This window comes from Labrus mixtus, chromosome 1, assembly GCF_963584025.1.
Source record: "Labrus mixtus chromosome 1, fLabMix1.1, whole genome shotgun sequence".
NCBI lineage: Eukaryota > Metazoa > Chordata > Actinopteri > Labriformes > Labridae > Labrus > Labrus mixtus.
Genome location: NC_083612.1, coordinates 32,559,933 through 32,578,639, shown reverse-complemented (window position 1 = coordinate 32,578,639; position 18,707 = coordinate 32,559,933). Strand labels below are relative to the sequence as shown.

The 18,707-nt window shown below is 39.6% G+C and overlaps 1 protein-coding gene across 4 annotated transcripts in view; it reads right to left on the bottom strand.

Annotated features, from left to right (window-relative positions):
- Positions 1 to 797: 797 nt before the first annotated feature.
- phkb (phosphorylase kinase, beta) overlaps positions 798 to 18,707 on the bottom strand; it is a 113,109-nt gene continuing 95,199 nt past the window's right edge. For 3 of the 4 annotated variants that reach the window (XM_061042460.1, XM_061042444.1, XM_061042469.1), the window contains 12 exons: positions 18,407 to 18,497; positions 16,197 to 16,255; positions 15,665 to 15,827; positions 13,162 to 13,243; positions 12,790 to 12,847; positions 9,317 to 9,407; positions 7,969 to 8,174; positions 5,235 to 5,369; positions 4,802 to 4,931; positions 3,985 to 4,092; positions 3,608 to 3,733; positions 798 to 2,306 (listed from right to left, as the gene is read on the bottom strand). In XM_061042460.1, coding sequence (XP_060898443.1) covers positions 2,169 to 2,306; positions 3,608 to 3,733; positions 3,985 to 4,092; positions 4,802 to 4,931; positions 5,235 to 5,369; positions 7,969 to 8,174; positions 9,317 to 9,407; positions 12,790 to 12,847; positions 13,162 to 13,243; positions 15,665 to 15,827; positions 16,197 to 16,255; positions 18,407 to 18,497 — 1,387 coding nt within the window. In that variant the 3' untranslated portion in view covers positions 798 to 2,168. Of the gene's footprint in view, positions 2,307 to 3,607; positions 3,734 to 3,984; positions 4,093 to 4,801; positions 4,932 to 5,234; positions 5,370 to 7,968; positions 8,175 to 9,316; positions 9,408 to 12,257; positions 12,349 to 12,789; positions 12,848 to 13,161; positions 13,244 to 15,664; positions 15,828 to 16,196; positions 16,256 to 18,406; positions 18,498 to 18,707 lie in introns of all 4 variants that reach the window. The other variant, XM_061042452.1, reaches the window with a different exon arrangement.

Here is an 18,707-nt window from a genome sequence, read left to right as displayed (position 1 = left end):
ACTTCACCTCTCTGTGGAAGTCATTCAGTGCTGCATCCTTCATGGTGAGATGCAGACTGATAAGGAGAACCGGCAAAAGAAGTGGGTGTAACTGACAGCAAATACCAAACACAACCCTCAGGGCTGCAGCAGTCACACTGTAATGCAGTTTCAGCTACAGGGCAAAAGCTTTTAGTTTCAAGTTAGGTAAAAAATAATTTGTATTCAAAAACTGTAGAATTTAACTGTAGTTCTGGGGAAAGGCATGCAAACTGTATTCATTTCAACATTCACTGGACATAAAGAAACTGTTTGTAGAATGATCTGATGGTATACAAGTTTATGGAGCAGTCACATATTCACAACCTTTACAAAGAATACAGGACGAGCTGATCCCTCACAGATATAGTAGAATATTTGTTCTGCATTGGGTATGCAAAAATCGGAGAGGGGTGGGGATATAGTCCGTACATGTATGAGGTATGTGACGATGGTTTTTGTTTGATAACAATGACTTATAAGATGGTTTCTATACTGATTAGAGCTCTCAAGAACTGCCCTCAATGTTGTGCTTTGCCTCTGGTCACTTCCTGTCAGCACCTGTGTGTCCAATCAGACTCAAAGCTGATCGTTTGCTCTTACTGACATTGTTCCCTTTTTTCTAGATCCTTGCTTGTGTTGTACTTACTCTCTGATGTACGTCGCTTTGGATAAAAGCTTCTGCTAAGTGAATTGTAGAATTGTAGAATTGTATGACCGAGTGAAAATGCTCACTTCCTCCTTTTTAGGTAGTATATAGTGAAGTGACACACAGACACTTTCAAAGTGGATATATTTATTCTTTGAAACTACAGTTTGAATTAAAAATACTTCTTCTGAAGACGACATTAAACGACAGACACACGCTCACACACACTCTCTCACACACACACACACACACACACACACACACACAGGTTAGGGCAGATACATCACAGTGATCATATTCAGAGAGGCACACATTAAAATAATAAGTGAGTTTTTTTTAACATTTCTATCTGACCTACCTCTTCTGTTGCACACATTCACAATAACAGCATGTTCTAACGTTCACTTCACATTGTCATGCAGAGCCCTGCTGTGTGAAACAAGAGGCTCAAAAATGATTGCGTTGCCAATAACATTCAGAGAAACAGCCATTATGGTTTTAAAAACAGTTCTGTCATGCAGCAGACTGCATGCACACAGACAGAGAACACAGTATAAATCAAACAACAAACTTTGACGTGTACTTGTTTTTTTTAGTAGAATAAGATGTTGGCAGTGTTTCCCACAGGTAGTCATAATGAGGTTGACTACAGCTTGATGCAGTCGGGTAACATTTGTAAAATGATGGATCATAGACATGATTTACTGGCAGACTTCACCACTTTTGTTTATTTTGAGATGTGAAGCATTTCTGCAGCCGGTGTCCCATTTGAGAACAGCTTTCTCATATCGTAGCATTGCAACAGAACAGGTAAAGGCCGTTAGCGTGAAATGCCATAAGAAGTCGATTCATGGAGCTAAGTTCTTTAGACATTATTCTTAAATACCTGAAAACCAGGATACAGAATATTTGTAATTGTTTCTAATCAAGGACAAAAATCAAATGCTGATTGATTGACTGACACTCTCTCAGGTCTGAGTTCAATAAGAAGCCAAACTGAGCTGATGAAACAGATCACATACATCTAACTGGTGGATGAAGACGACATCAGTCACACACAGTCATGAACACACGTTAGCTAGCTTGAGGCATTTGATGCGAAAAGCCAATAATGGTAGCTGCTACGCTACGTAACAGCTTTTGAACAACTCAAGAGAAGTCCACTAAAATGTAAATTTGAACACACAGCAATAGCTACAGTAGGACGCTGAACTGACAAAAGAATAATGTGTATAGAAACAAGACCGTGGTGATGCTGTGAGTTTTTATATTCAACATCATTTTAACCTCTGGTGCAAACTGCAGCTGCTGCTTACAATTTCTACTCATGTTTAGGAGGAATATGGTTAACAGAAGTGGGAAGATTCACGCCAGAGGGGGGGCTGGAGAGGTTAGAGGTTATCTTGTGGATGTATGTGATGGATACTCTGCAGCAGACCTCTCAGGACTGTGTGATGACTATGCTGCAGCAGGCTCAGGTCAGGGGTCAAGTGTTGTAAATCTAGCTAACGGAGCACGGGTCGTCCTTGCAGGGTTTCACATCCCCCTGCAGCAGCTGGATCATTACAGCCTTGGTCAGGTAGCTGGAGGTGCCTCTCTTCCCCACCGATGGGGTGTTGTAGAACGACTGCATGTCATCCTGCAAGAGGAACGACAAAAAAATCATACTCAGTCTAATTCTGAAATCATATTCGATTATATTCTTAAAGCATTCATTAAGTTTATAAAAGCTCCTGTGAGGAGTGTTAGCTGGTTAACAGCTTAAATTAATACGGATGCCTCTTTACAGTAAGAACAAAAAAGCAAAGCAGACCATCAGCATTAATATTAGTTATTTCTAAATTGCCTAAAACTCCTCCTGGGGAGTCAGACAAAGTGATTAACTTTGCGCTTCAGAAACAACTTTTTTATATATTCCACAGAAAAAAATGTATCAGTAATTGATCCATTTGAGTAGAATGAGATTTGTTAAAGTAACACAACTTACACATTTAGAAGACAAAACCAGCAAAGAGATAAGATGTACTGATTTGTCCACAGTGGTCGCTAAAATCAACATAAACCTAATGTTCTTCAAAGGAGCTTTGATTTAAATCTACTTCAGGGATTTAATAAACCTCTACTAAATGGGAAAAGTAACGTTTGTTTTAGGTTAGTCTGCGTGATATGACCTCAAATCAATATCACGATTAATTGATCATTTTACCTCGATTACGATTAATGAACGATTAATTTGTTTTCTGCCCTCATAGTTCACTGACAAGGTCTCTACTGTAAATATGCTCAACTATTAAAGCTGGGATATTATCTGATGAAAGAGTGCATATCTGATGAACTATTTTGTGGTTATTTATTGAATATTTCAAACTTAAATCAAAACATCGCTTGAAATTAAAACGACACATTTGAGTTTTAAAGAAGAAATAACTTCTCTAAAACAGTAGAAAATAAATAACTTGCATGTCTTCCCTGAAAATAAACAAAATAATTGACATGGGCAAGATTACGTTGGTTAGAGGTTCTGAATGTCAGTTTCGATTCATTTTTCGATTATTTGCCCAGCCCTAGGTTAGTCTTTGATTTATCGGTGTATTGCCAAAACAGAAGCTCAAAGATTGAAGACACATCAGGGGCAGGGGTTACATTTTTTAAGGATGTTAGAGTGGGTCAATCCTTATTTGTTTCACACACATAGAAGATATTTTGATTTTAAATGTTTCTGAAGTCAAGGTATTTATTATGTCACAGTCACAGTTTTAACTGCATGAGAATGTCTACAGGTCACATTCAAATAAAAGAAAGTCAAGACGTATCGTATCGTAATCAAGTCCAAAGGAAAGCACTCTGTAGTTGTAAGATGTCGTGACACATTAACACTGAAGGCATGTTGTGGACCCCAGGAAGAATGGGGATGTGGGATCCTTATAAACTAAACTCTACCTGTTTCTCCGTGCCTTCCCTCTGAAAGTCATTAAAGGCTTCCTTCACCAGACCATCCAGATCCACCCTATCGCTGAACTCCAGCTCCGGGTTTCTCTCCAGCACAATGGACACCACCATCAGTAACTACTCACACAGTGGAGACAAATGACAAGGCTGTGAGAAACACAAAAAGACAAGCAGCAAAGAAGGTTGTATTCTGTTTTGAAATTCTTAACCCGACTTAATAATAACCAAAAAGAACCTTAAAGGGGAAGAAAGACACTGTCTGTGCAGTAGAAAGGTGAAATCAAGTTTTAAATCAGTGCCCAAATTAAATGTAGGGCAAAATCCATCCAAGAGACGTTTGATTGAAGTTAATGTATCAGTTGTTTTACCTCTACTATGATTTGTCTGTACTCAGGCAGGACGATGTTCTTCACAGTGTCCTCCACCAGCAGGGAAAAGTTCATCTCATACATGGTCATGTCAGACAGCGTAGGTTGCTACAGAGAGACAGTCAGAAATAAAATATAGTTATTTGTTTTTATGATGTTCTCCCAATTAAAAAGCCATGCTGAAACCTCCGACTCCGTCACTATGACCACAGGAGAGCCAGATCATCATCCCCCTGTCCTTTGCACAGTCGTATGATGAGCTGTGTTTTTTTTTTTTTAATTTTAGATCAAGCAGGCCACAGACTGCACGGCAAACTATGTCTCATTGGTTTGCCATGTGTAGCTAAAGTTAGCAGTGCTAGCACCTCAAGCTTTCACCTTTGCAGGTTGAAATCCGAGAGCAGGCCAATTAACTGGAGCTATAGCCCCAGCTAGTGGCAGGTGGCAGTGTTACAGCTTAGACACAACATTTGCCTGGCATTATGGGTCTGCTTTAATGAAAGAAAAAATTGAAACAACTCGTAATTTTGGTGCTGACTAATGAGGGTGACAAAGGGACGCCAGTGGCCTAGTAGGTTAGCTAGGCCAGCCACCAGCACCCCTTAGTCAAAAGTACAAACAAACCAATGGGAGGAACACTCTTTCTCTGAATTTTTAGGTAATCTCTAAAAGATAGTTACAAAGAGTTTGTGTCTTACACAATTCAAAACTCTAGTCTTTTGTTAACGTCAGCGTTGTAAAGCAGAAAAAAATACAGAGTGTCACATTTGACCAGCGTGGGAGGATTTATCTTGTTTTATCAGTGAGCGTCAGGTACCTGTGGTAGGTGAGTCCCAGCCACCAGGATCCCGTTGGGGGTCCTCTCCAGGATCTGCCACACACGGTCATAAAAACCCAGAGGGGTCCTGTTCAGAGAGCCGTCAATCTGACGCTTGTTCAGCCAAGACCTGAGGCAAAACAAGGGGGAAACTGTTGAACCACGTTTTTTAAATTTGGGACAGATATATTGTGTAGCCCCCCGTGCTAGAGGAAAATCTCTATGACTCAGTGTGTAATAGATGAGATGAGATGAGATAAAACTAATTCTCATGGGGAAATTGGATTGCTGCAGGGGCAGATTATAAGATATGGGTGAAGACACCACAGAGGATAAAATAATTAAAACTCAGAAAATTAAGTACATGCACTGAGATAAAGGCATGGACGATGTGTGAATCTAAAGGGATTAAACAGCACATGATGGAGAGTACCTGCCCGTGTGCTGTGGCTGCAGGACGTCCAGCAGGAGCTGCTTGATGTCACTTGGAGACAGTTGGTGGATGTCCTGGGCTGGCATGTCTCCCGCACGGATCTTCAGCTCATGTTTCATGGCCTGGACAATCCATCTGCAGATCCACAGAGACTGTTAATCCAAGAAGCAATGAACCCTACACAAACCTCATGGGCCTGATGGTTTTGTTAGAACAAGGAGGTACATTTTAAAATTTGTGTCAGTTTTTTGGATTCTGCTTCATAGTGTCAAGTTTCTTATGGCTAAATTAAATAACGTTAATCTCAGGCAAAGAAACAGGCATGAGATGTTTCTGCTTTCTGACTGATTACTGATCAACTGTCCAGGTTGCAATGTGTAAAAACCTCTCTGATAAAAAGTCCCCTAAACCCTGAATTAAAGACAGAATCCTGAGTGTCAAATTATTCTCACCTTTCTCCTCTGTGTGTGGAACAAGCATTTGCATACATCGTTATTAGACTGCTTTTTTCACTGATGGGATCATAAAGTCTCTATAAAAAAAAGAAACCTTTTTATATTAATGGCACATTTCCCTCCCTTTCAATTACTGAGCAATAAATGTTATCTGCCTCAAACTCATTTCTTATTTCTATATGCAAACCTTTTCATCTCCTTGTGCACAGCCTCACCCAGATTGAGTCTTTGGTTTTGTGATAATCTATGGTATATAAGGGTTCTATTACCCAGTCATAACTGTGTCTGAAAAATGATTTTGTAAAATTGACTTGGAAGAGGGACATAGGCAATGGATTAAGAAAGACGGGGTAGAGAGGGGGGCACGTAGGTGTACACTTATCATCTGTATACACCTAACATATGTGTCCTAACATAGATTATTTTATGGGACAGCTGTGAGGAATAACCTGCAGCTTTTTGGATTTTAGTCACTTTGTTTGATATCAGTGGACACCCGATGTGTGGGCTCTATTTGAGGACACATTTCCACCATGACAAGGTTCAACCATTAACACTATATATCCAGAAACAGGCAAAACATCCCATTTAAACAACACCAAGCACTAATGTAACACAATCCCACACTGTACAGACTCAGATTTACAGTAGACGATTCACTTAACAAATGTACCGGCACTTTGTAACTTTCCATTGATTATGCAGAGGCCTGGAAAGGAATACGCTCTTTGAATAAAGCTATGAATAATGTGCGCTGTTAAAAATCACATTGCAGCACTCAGAAGAGACAAACAAGAGCCAAATACAGGTCAAATACATTCTGCAACTTCCTGAGCTGAGGAATGAAGCCATTACACTGTTTAAGTGACCAAAACTGCAGCTCCTGAAGTGGCCTCTTGAGGCCGGCTGAAAAGAAAAGGTCAATGGCCTATAATTCATGGATTAAAATGTCCAACTTTAAACCAAACCTTTTAAACCGCCTGTTATAAAAAAAAGTTATGGCCATGTCAACTGTTTACTGTGATTGTGTTGTTGGTGGCTTTAGGGATTTCTTCGTTGGAAATATAGGACAATTCTTAAGACCACAACCAATTAGTAGGTTTAGGTGTCTTTTTTTTAGCCAGTGCTAAAAGGGTACTTCATGAAGTGACAGCAGAGCCAACAAACTAATGGGTCACACCACAGTGGTTACAATCTTTATTTAGACAGTAATGTTTGGATTGTGGATTTACTTAATTAAATAACCCTTAAAACAATGGTAGTAAAATGTATCATTCTCTAGCTGTTTGGCAAATGAACATAAGAGTTATTTTTGCAGCTTTCTTCCCATATTTACATTTAAAACACCATTAAGTACAAAATAAATAAATGAAGCGCACACTTCGGTCAAACAACCTGAATATGAGGTGTCATTTGTATGAATAGTGAATACACATAACAACAGCAAGGAGTTCCTATTCATAAGAAAATAAACTGAGGGCAGACTGCGGCATGCATGATGTTCTGGAGAGTGGTCTGAACACGTTAGGGCATTAGGGTGGACCTGTTACCCAAGTTTTTTTGGGAGGGTGATACAGCGGAAGTGCCCTCTTGGATGCCCCTATGGTAGATAAAACATGATCAAGTGTCCTCCGGGATGCCCTCTTAGTGGACAAAAGGTGGTAACGTGCCCTCCAGAGTCCAATGGACAAAGCCCTCTAGAGCAGGGGTTCCCAAACTTTTCAGGTCATGACCCCCAAAATAAGGGTGACAGAAACTGGGGACCCCCCACTGTTCTTTAAGGTGGTTAGTTAGATATATAACATAGCAACAGCCACGCACACACTAATAAACCAATCCAAAAACTAGGAACACAAAATAATACACAACAGCCTAAAAACAATACAAAATGTACACATTCATTTCACTTAATGATACTGTCTTATATGACATTGGACTACTTTTTGAATATTTACAAAAATGGGTAGAAATATATACTTATGCACTTTTAAATTATTTTTTTTATTTTTTATGGAAGGCATCTCGCGACCTCCCTCTTGGTGGCTGTCAACCCCCACTTTGGGGACCACTGCTCTAGAGAGCACGTGTCCTATAATGTGCTCCATCACTACATGCTGGAAAATTAGTTGGCCTTCACATGTTGCCCTTTTAACCCCAAACATGAAACAGGAGGAAAGAAAAGACTACGTACTCCATGAGACCTTCTTGCTTAACCTAATCTTCAAACATTTTCTTTACAGTTATGAAAATATTCCTAAAGCCGGATTTTTTTTTCTTACCCGACTCTGATTTTGAGCATGCCGCTGAACAGTTCTGGGTTGTTAGAGATGATCCATCCGATGTGGATGACCAGCTCCTGCTGCAGAACGGCCTCCCGCTCCCCGCCGTGAGGTGAGCACTTGCTGTAGATGATGCCCTGGATCACTCCTGGAGACAGCGGGTTCGAGATCACCTCCTCTTCTTGCCCGAATAAACCAAGGGTCACCTGGGTTTCACAGGCGTTTGCATGTTGCAGACACACAGGGGGAGAGAGCAAACAGCAAACAGACATACAGTTAGAAGGGTCTGTGCAGTGAAGATGACTTGCAGTGCATAGTATGTTTAAGTTTCTGTGAGCGTACACAGACGCACGTGAGTAGAAATGTGCACATGCCACTTCCTCCGAGGTGCATTTCCTTCAAGTGTCTTTGCTCCATCACTTTGAAATTGGCCCTCTCTCTCAGAGTCACATGAAAGTGTGTGGGGAAGAATTACATATCCCAAGATTGCTCTTCTGTATTTTCTGTCTTCTGAAAGCCATCTCATAAAAATTACACCTCACCAATCTTTTTCCTCGCCTTCAGCTGATGAAACCCCACACTTTGAAGACGTTATCGTTTATCTTTACATCAAAACTGAGTCTAACTGAGCAAGGAGCTGGAAATGTTTATGAAACTTTGTATTCCAGCAGAATGCATTGTTGAATTTTAGTGCTGACGAGAAGTATAATCCAAAGCTGCGTTTTTTTTGTGAGCGGAGGAACACAGTCGTTTGAAATCGGAAATCAGCTTTTCCAATCATGTCGAGAGCAGTATTCCCTCCGGTGAGCAATCTATATGCAGATTCACACCTTGAGCTACTTGAGCATAATGAAATGCCTAAAACTGTTCAGAAGGGTAAAAAACGAGGCGAGATAAGTGACTCTCGAGAGAGGAGGCTAATCTCTGAGTAACACTTGACAGGAAATGATGCACCGCAACCCCTACAGTGTGAGGGAGCGCCATCACACCAATCCACAGGTTGTATTGTATCAATCAGCACATAAGGTGAGTCTAGACATGTGGACACGGTGCATATTAGGATTCTCTCACAATGTCAGCCTCCTCTACAACTACAGCTTACATACACACAGGGTGGAGGTGAGCTGTAATGAGGAAATATGAGCATGCAGCTAGCCTTAGTTATTCCCATAGGATGACAACGAGAGGAGCATTTTTTTCTTTTTTTTAAATCAGTGAACATTAAAATCATTGTCCCTATATGTAAAAATTTCCAAATGTAGCCCCAAACTAATTTGCTCAGAGGGAATAGGGGTGTAGGGGAATAAGGGTAACCCCCTCAGGCCCTGCAGACTGGGTGTTCACTTACCTGCTTGCCATGCACTAAAACACTAGTAATACTGGGTGCAAGGCTGTCCACTAGCTTAGTTAACAGACTGGCAGCAAGACGGACAACAGACCTAGTGGGCAAAAAGACACAAGAACAGTCTTTACATGATGACATATAACAACTAAGAGCTACGTATTTCACAATCTGCATGTTTTGTTCATGTCTGATGTAACACGTCCTCAAATTAACCGCAGCTTCAGCAGGGCATATATTATAGTAATGTGATGTTTAACTTGTTTTTATTTCACTGTGTTCAAGCAGTTTAATATTGTGTGAAGCAAGTTTCTCAAGGTGTTACAGGAACCAAGATGATCACGTGTTTAAATAACCTCTTTTACAGAGAATGAGCAAGGTTTTTTATATATCATAATTTCTTGGAAATGGTTGTATGTGTATGTATGCTCAGGCTGGAGATTTATTTAAACTGTACAAAGGGTCATTTAGACAAGGTTTCTCGATTTTTAAGAAATGCTTTTTTCAAATGAGAATTACATTGGCTTAACCTTCACTGGAAAGTACATTTCCCCGATTCTCCATCATGATAACAGCAATACATCCCTTGAAATTGCTCATTATAGCAATTTCATGCCCCATTATACAAAATAAAGAGAAATAAAAAGACCCAAAATATTTAAAGTTTACAAAGGTGAGTATCTATTGCATGTCAGAAAAGAAAACCTGTTAACCCCAGTCCTGATAAATTAATTTATAAATATAATAGTTTAAAGGTTAGCTTCACAGAATATATTTTAATGTTCACTTATTTCTCTTTTCACTACTCAGGAGAGTCAGAGCAGCCGTGAAGCTGCCTCCTCTGTTTGCAGAAATCCTATGAGGGAAAAGCAGCACACAAACACTGAGCTTATCTTCACATGGTAACCCAAAGCCACGGTTTCTATGGAAACACACAAACACACACACACACACACACACACACACACACACACACACACACACACACACACACACACACACACACGGATCTGAAGCCATCCTTACAGAAGCAGAGAACAAATCAAATAATTATATTAATGGGGTCATAAACACAATCAGCTGAAACACAACCACCTATTATTATATGCTGAGAATAACTCCTGTGTGATGTTCTGTGTGTGTGTGTGTGTTAGTAGTTATTCTGTGCTTAAACCTGCAGAAATATGAAGGCACATCTCGAGCACAAAGCCTTAATGTTTAGAAGGCACGATGTGGTGTCAGTCCACTGATTCTTTGTTGGGGAACCTATTTCAAGCTTCACTTCCTGGCCCATGTTAGGTAAATGAGAAAGTAAATTGAGCTCAGTATCATTGCTATTTTCCAGCAAGTAGGAATGGAGCCTCCAGGTTTTTCTATTTTACTTATTTATTTGCTCTATCGTGGCATAATTTTCAATTTCTCTGTGCCAGAAAAAATCCTCGTAATTAATTAAGCAGCATATAATAAAGGGGCAATGTAAGCCAACCTTGAACGAATTCAAACCAAAGTTCACAGAACATCCTGACCACTAAAGAAGGGAACAAAAGCGCACACGAGAAGTGTGAAAACTACAGTATCTGATGAATTCTTCATGAGTACGGCCGGCAGTATACCTCGAACAAAATAGAGTTTAAGCAGCCTCGTAGTCAAAGATCAAAAAGATATCAGGTGCTTGGCTCAGAAAATGGCATCTCTGACAAGCTGCTCTTGAGATGAGGAACCTCCTCTGAAGACAATAAAACTGATTCACATCGAGTCTTAGCTTCATATCAAACTGGAGGAAGAAATGCTCCCTCCCCTCCCAGCTCCTCGTCTGCAGTATGTGTGGATAGAATTGAAACATGAGCTCTTCAAGCACAGCGATTGTTGGCAATTTCTCTCTGCAATCAGATGTAAAACATGAGAGAATTGCACTCCACTTGCAAAACTTAATGGATCATTTCTGCCCAATATTCTTTGTGAGGGTCTCTGCATTGGCCAGATAGCAGTGACAATCATTGCACAAATCATGAGGCTATCAGTGACCTCAATCCATTTAATTTCGCAAGATCCCCCACCCCCCTGGGTGTTTTAATAACAGACTAAAGTAAATCATTGCTGCGAGACACCTGAGCTGGAGCAATCCAGTAGAAACTGGCATATTAGATCTCAGTCTCACGTCGCTCTGAGCAGCCTGCAGACACACATTTGGAAAATGTAACTCAATTCTATTTTATTTGCAGTATACAGCCGGCCTTAATGCAGCGTGTGATGCTTGGGTTGGCTGAAACGAGAGTCCAGCCTCTGCGACGGTTAATGGAGAAAAAGCGAACACTAAAAAAAAAGCTCCTGTACACACTGCGTCCGCGTGCTAGCTCACCTAGCTAGCTTTAGTAATATCATGGCTGTGATAGCATTAGCCTTCTTCTTGTGCTTATATTTGCGGGTTAGCATGAAATAGCTTTAGCTAGTAAAAGCACATTTCAGCACAATGCTATGGCATTAACTAAATGACTACATTACTCCACCTGTTGCCATGGTGACAGATAGTGAAATATTACTTTGAGAAGTACAATTTTAAACACCTGTTGGTAGAAGACTTGGTGCTAGCATAAGTTTAACACAAAACATATCCCAAACTATGACAGACTTCTTCACCAGAAGATCTAGTGCTTCCATTGTTTTTACAAGGTTATTATTAACTTTTATAGTTTTAATGCGAAGATGAAGTCTTTATTGTAATTTGTATCCATACATAAGGTAAAGAAAGAGCAGAAATGTTGACTCTTTGAAGTTATAAACCCAATCTCAAAATATACATAACCTCTTCCTCCTGACTTTAATAATCCTTGTTGACCACATAGTTTTGAGGAATCACAAACTATTAGCTGAACCTCACACAGCACTCAATCTAGGCAGCCACATGGAATAAACATGCAGATTCTCCTCATCTCTGCCTGAACATTACCTGTTTCCCATGCACCAGTATTGTGGTGATGTGAGGAGCAATAGAGCTGGCAAACTTCTTGATAATAGCAGCAGCATGGCGCACTGCCAGCCTGCAGTCCGACCAGATTAAATAAGAGTCATTTTCAATTGTCATCATGAGAAAAAAGATTCAGTGAGGACTAGTAATGTTGACAAAATGAGTATAGAGACAAACATTTGGTTAAGAGCCTTAACATAAAAGATATGCCAAATCATCTCCTTGAATCCTAACCCTTTTTACTGAACCAAATCATTGAACAGAGCAATAATCAATAAGACTAACTAAATGAACTAAATCTGAACGTCTTAGAGACCTTCACTGAGCACATCTTAGAATAAATGTTTGTTTCATTTGGACACAGTGATCATCGTCTCTATATTGTGACTGAAAAAATCAGACATTGTCTAAAGACATTTGCTCTAAATGTTGAAAAACAGTGTTAAACTGCAAGTATTTGTGTAAGTGTGTGTGTGTGTGTGTGTGTGTGTGTGTGTGTCTGCAAATATCAGACCAAAGCTTTCTGCTGCCAGCTCTCCTGTAGATTCCCTCCAGTTCATCCATCAGGTTCTCTGCAGCCAGACATTAAAAACATCATAAAGACGCACCCCAAGTTCACTGAAAATCACTGTAAGTCATTTCTAAAAAAATAAAGTATTAACCACCCGTTCAAAAGAATTATAAAAGAGCGCCCTACAGACCTGTGTTTGATCACATGACTAATGCCTGACATTTTTTAAAAAGGAATGAAATGGGCAGATGTACAATGTAAGTAAAGGTTCCAAATGGTGGGACTTAATGAAAACTATTATAACATGTGCTTCTGTTTCACTTTAACAAATGACTATTTCTTTAAGATGCTCACTAAATCACAGAGTTTGCTTACCATCTTTGGCGAGAAAGTCGGGACCTTCTCTCCTGAGGAGGATGCTTGCAAGCTGAGCCTGACTGGCCAGGCAGCCAGAATCCTGTTAGCATGCAGACACAGACACAGACACTGTTATTACCTTATGCATACACAGCTGCAGTTTTATTCACATGCAGTGAACACTAACAAACTGTAATTAAATACAGTTGTACAGTAGCGACATTGCAAGAATATCATCTAATTAAAATTTGAAACACCTAAAGGAGTAAAATTGAGGGAAAAGAGTATCTTTAAGGATGCCATGAGATGATTGGAGTACATTCATTATTATTACAATTTTGTGGTAGCTTTGATATTGTAAATGGTAAAAACACACTTTAAAAAAAAGGCAAAAAAAAGAGCAAAAGAAAGAAAGTGTTCAAAGTCAAGGTAGAGAAAGCTAGATGACTTGATAATCCTCTTCTCAAAACCCATGGGCTGTGAATATTCGAGGTCAGAGCCGGGTAAAAATAAAAAAGTTTAAATGTATGAGTAGACTTCAGGTTGGTCGTCTCTTTAGAAACCATGGCTCGACTGTGATAGATGTCATATTGAGACAGGAGCCTGATGGTCAGGTGAGTCTTGATGAGAGTTTTTGTTTGTCAATGAGTCAACAGAAGGGAACAAAGAGAGCATTAAGTTAATCTATCGCCCAAATATTACAAAAAAATCTTCTGAAACTCTCCAAAGAAGACGCATGAGGACTCTTTGAAGTGGATCTGTGAGTCGTTGAAGCTTTTTCATATTCTTCTCTATTCTTCCATGCTCAACTTTAACCATTAAAATTGTAACAGTTATTGAATATTATATAAAATATGAATTAAAGCAACTCAAGTTTTTAAGTTATTCTGTTCTTTTGGGAGAAACACTGCATGTTTGACTGCAGGGACATTTTTTTCCTTCACAGAGTAAAATGGAGAATTCATGATTCAGTCCTCATCACTGTTGACTCACTCTCTTAACCCGATGGTGGCTGCAGACAGTCATGTGTCACCTCTTATACATACTGATCTGCAAGATGCTTTGGTTCACCTGTGACTCTGACTAACACAATGATTCAACACTAGCTTATCCTCTAAAAATATGTATTTATTTCAATGTATTATAATGACATATTTAGCCTGAAGGAACTCTGTCCTGGACTTAACCCAGGTCATTGTCATATGTGGTGCTTACCTAACACTTCTGCAAGTCTAAGTAAAGGAACTGGTTAGAGGTACAAAACTACGTTTGCAATTAATGGAAAAGACAATCATACCTGCCACCATTATTCATACAAGAGCTGCAAAAAAGACCAGTAATTAATAGATGGGTTGATGTAGAAATGCTACGGATACAAAGTTTAATTTCTATGCTGACGATACGATCATACAACAATAAGAATGGCTAAAATCAAAACAACACTATACTGATCTCTTTGTCTGCCGTAGCTACTGGAGTAAACAACGTACAAACTGCAGTTAACATCGAGAAAAAGACTTGTACTAAATGATGTGATTCTCCAAGTCAAAGATGGTACAAACACGGGGCATTGGTAGCCTAGTGGTTAGTGTGCATGCCCCATGAACGGACACTATGATCCTCAAAGCTGGCAGCCTGGGTTTGAATCCAGCCTGTGGCTCCTTTCCTCCATGTCTCTCTCTTTCTGATTTTCTGCCTCCATCCTGGGTAACAAGAGCACTCTCTCTAGCTTCTCACTGAGGTTGGTGAAGGAATGAGGCAGGTGTGTATATACTCTCTCAATATCTCACCTTCAGAGGTAGTGAGAGGTTCTCCCTGTGTTTTCTCTCGTTGTCTGTGTGTGCATAAACACAAACAAAGCACTTTTGGTGTGTTTTATTTGTTTTTCCATTGTTGCTATACGCCTGCTAGTTAACTTTTAAGGCCTCCCTGGTAGCCTTTGCTTTTGTTAAGTGTTTTCTGGGTCTACTGGACAATTTAGTTTTTAGTTTTGAATTATGAACTGAACTACTGCTAGAAGGTTTTTTTTGTGGTCATCCTTCTGGGATAACTTTAAGAAGCCTCTGGGTCCGCACTTGTGTCCCACTTCCCCCTTTCCTGACACCATCCACAGTCCTGTCTCAAATAAAGACATACAAAGTCCTAAAATAAATCTTAGCAAAAAGATGGAACAACCACATTGAGTGGTCAACAAAAACATGAGGTGTGGTCAATGTGGTCTCATCTACTGAGACAAACGCTTTTTGTCTTTTGTTGCAAAGGAAGAAACTTATTAAAGCAACCTTTTTATCAGTAATGGACTATGGTGATATTCTTTACATGTATGCTCCCTCATCATCAAGAGAGCTGGGCATACATCCTTTGATCGTGGTTATCACTTTTCTCCAGTGGTTAATGAAAGTGTAACCGGGATTGTAGGGATTTCTTTCTAATGCTAGCAGAATTATTTGTAATGTGTTGGTCATTGTGAACCCCAACATGTATTCATTGACTGTTCCTCCCTTTAAGGCGATCAACTCACATGGAACTTCTGGATGATTTCGGGGGTCGGCTTGTGCAGCCACTCCTCCACGCTGATCTCCGGCTGCTGCTCCAGGTCCGAGGCGTTGGGTGTACTTGTCTGTCTCTTCACCTTAGAGTGCTTTGGCAGCTCCAGCTCCTCGAAGCTTTTAAACTCTGGGATCCTTTAAACAAGCACACAAGGATAAGAGGAGTCACGTTACATGTGCTATTTAAAGTTAGAGAGTAGTTCTTTACTCAAGGATTGTAATGCTGGTTTTGTAATGTAGAAAAATTTATATTTAGAGCTTCAATGTAAACAATGCTGGAATTATTGTATTTTTACCTGAGACTAATTTATTGGTACTGAAAACACTGACAATGAAAATCAAGTTGCTACATCAGTAAGCTGCAGTTCAACATTCATGAAAACTGGTCAGAAAATCAGATTGTATGAATATCACATGAAGTTGTCCACTGCATCCCGGAAATTCATCTTGAGCTTTTTCAAATCTCCTGCCAGCCTTTTTAAATAACCAAAGAAGCTGCCTTACTCAGCTTCATTGACACGCAGGAAGTCCAGCTGCTCCACCACGGCTCCAGATATCAGGGTCTAACAGGGCCAGGAGAAAAAAATACACATTATGGCATTTGCAGATTGATTACTCTTTTAAGTACACCACAATACACATGGTAATTCACAGTCATATGCTTATAGATATGTGCAAAATAGGTTAGAGGAAGTCATCCCGTGAAAGTAACACTGAGGAGCACAGAAAAGATGAGGAAGCAGAGTTGAATAAATCCCCGAGAGGAGGCTTTCAGGATGACTCAGAGTACTAAACAACCATTAGCATTACATGGTGCAGCTCATAACAAATAACACATGGAAAAACCCGGGTTCACTGCTTTAAATTTGACAAAATGTTTACAGGAGCAGCAACAAGCGAGTGTCTAACAGGGTGAAAGTAAAAGTTTGAGTCTGTTAAAAGGATAGCAGCGTAGGAGGAAAGAGCGCAAGTTCAATACCACTTGCTCCTGTGGTCTAAATGTGATATTAGCCATTCCAACTGAAGTCGGCTCCAAAACAAAAATACGAGGCGTAGGAGAGGAGCGCTCCTGCTCCCCATAACAATGAGATGATGAAGAGGAGAAGTGTTTCAAAGCTGAAGGAGTTAGCTGTGAAGTGAATAGCAAATAGGCGAAGGGAAGGAAGAACTTTAAAAGGAGAAAAAAAAAAACAGGTCTATATGAAGAAGTCTCTGGTGAAAACCACAGACACACTGGGAGAAAAGTTCGTCTTCCAAGACCTGTCATGAGTTTGACAAAGCAGTTGGTTAAAGTTACCATTGTCGAAATACTTCTAGTCTTAGCCTGGATTGTTTTTCCTGCTTTTTGCAACAAAAAAAGAGTGAATGTTTTAAAAACATCCTGAGGCTTTAAGCAATCTATTCTGAAGTAGAAGAATTATTCAATTATTTAGTACCTGTTTATGGTTCATTGTAAATGTATGAATCAGTTGAAATGAGGCAGCATTTTAACATTTTATATTATTGTTTATTCATTGCGTGGAAAGGGTAATTTTTTTTTAACCACTAGGGAGCTGTGACATCAAGCAGGGCACATCAAACACATACTATCACCTTTTAACATAGACTGTATAAAACATGGACATAGTCTTAGTGATGTCATCTCTTGGTTTATGAAAGCGTTCTTTTGAGGCCCAACAATGGCGGTGGCCATATTGGAACAGTCTAAGAAGTGGAGCTCACAAGATATTTAAATGTCTCCTTTTATATTTAGTGGTGCTTTGTTTGAAAATGTGATTCATACTTCATCTTTTTTAATCTGCAAGATCTACTAAGCAGGCTGAAACCCTGTACGTCTCCTTCAGTAATACTGCTGATCTAAATAGTCCGGCTCCACAGAATCCATATCAGTTGCTGTGCTCATTTTATTCACACCCTCATGCTCGTATACAGTATTATCCCTCAACACAAATGGATTAACTAATGTATGAAGGCATTGACTGTATAATAAGTTTCACTTCAGTCTTCTCAGCGGGCTGAAAGACACATTAGAGGGCTCAACCTCTAATCTATTCATTCTCCATTTAATTAGTTACGTTTTCACAAAGTCATCCTGATTGATATCTGACGAGCCGAATAAGACGCCAACACAACAGCTCCCATGTCCTTTTTAAAAACCATCTGGGCTCAATGCAGTTCAAACATGTCAGCAGTTAAACGTGTGTGAAATTGAAATGTTGAAAGCTGGCTAAGCTGCTAAAGTTAACACTAATATATCTTTCTAAGCACATGTCTCTTCTGCTGGAGAAACTGTTACAGTGAACACAACACTGGACTCAGTGCATCACATTCCTGAGTTATGAAACTATCTTTAATGCAACAAGAAAAAATGAAATAGATCGTAAATAGAACATTAAAATGATTTTATCTTTACCGTGTGCCATTGCTGATTCTTATATTTGTTTTTGTTTATATTCAGACTGTAGTTGTAGCCATGAGATTTTAACTTCTGGCTATTTGTTGAAGTAAGATAAAAGGAAGTTAGTACAATACCGAAGCATTCAGTTGAAAAAATAATAAAAACTACTTTGTTTTTCTGAATTATCAAGAAAATTATCTCGCTAATTTGGAAAAAACGGGGCCGTCTTTTTTGAATTTAGGACAGAACTATCAGTTAAAAAGTTTCAAAACTCAGTACAGGGAAGAAAAAGCCAACTGTCATCAAATCCACAAACCTGAAGTCTGTCCACGTGAACTTTGACCCCTCCGATGTTGCCTTTCTTGAACGAGGCCAGCATGTCCAGGACTGGGTTGAAGCGGCTCCCCCTGCAGAGGCAGAGAGTGAAACTGTCAGATTCTGATGAAACATATTTCTGATAACTGTTATGTTGTAACAGAGTACATGTATTAAATATGTATGAAGAATAACATCTAAAGAAGCTGAGCACGCTCTCAATGAATCAGCACATTTCACTGCTTTAGTCTGCCTTCTGTCGCCTTCTGTTTAGGTCATCATCCCGATCAATAGTAAACTAA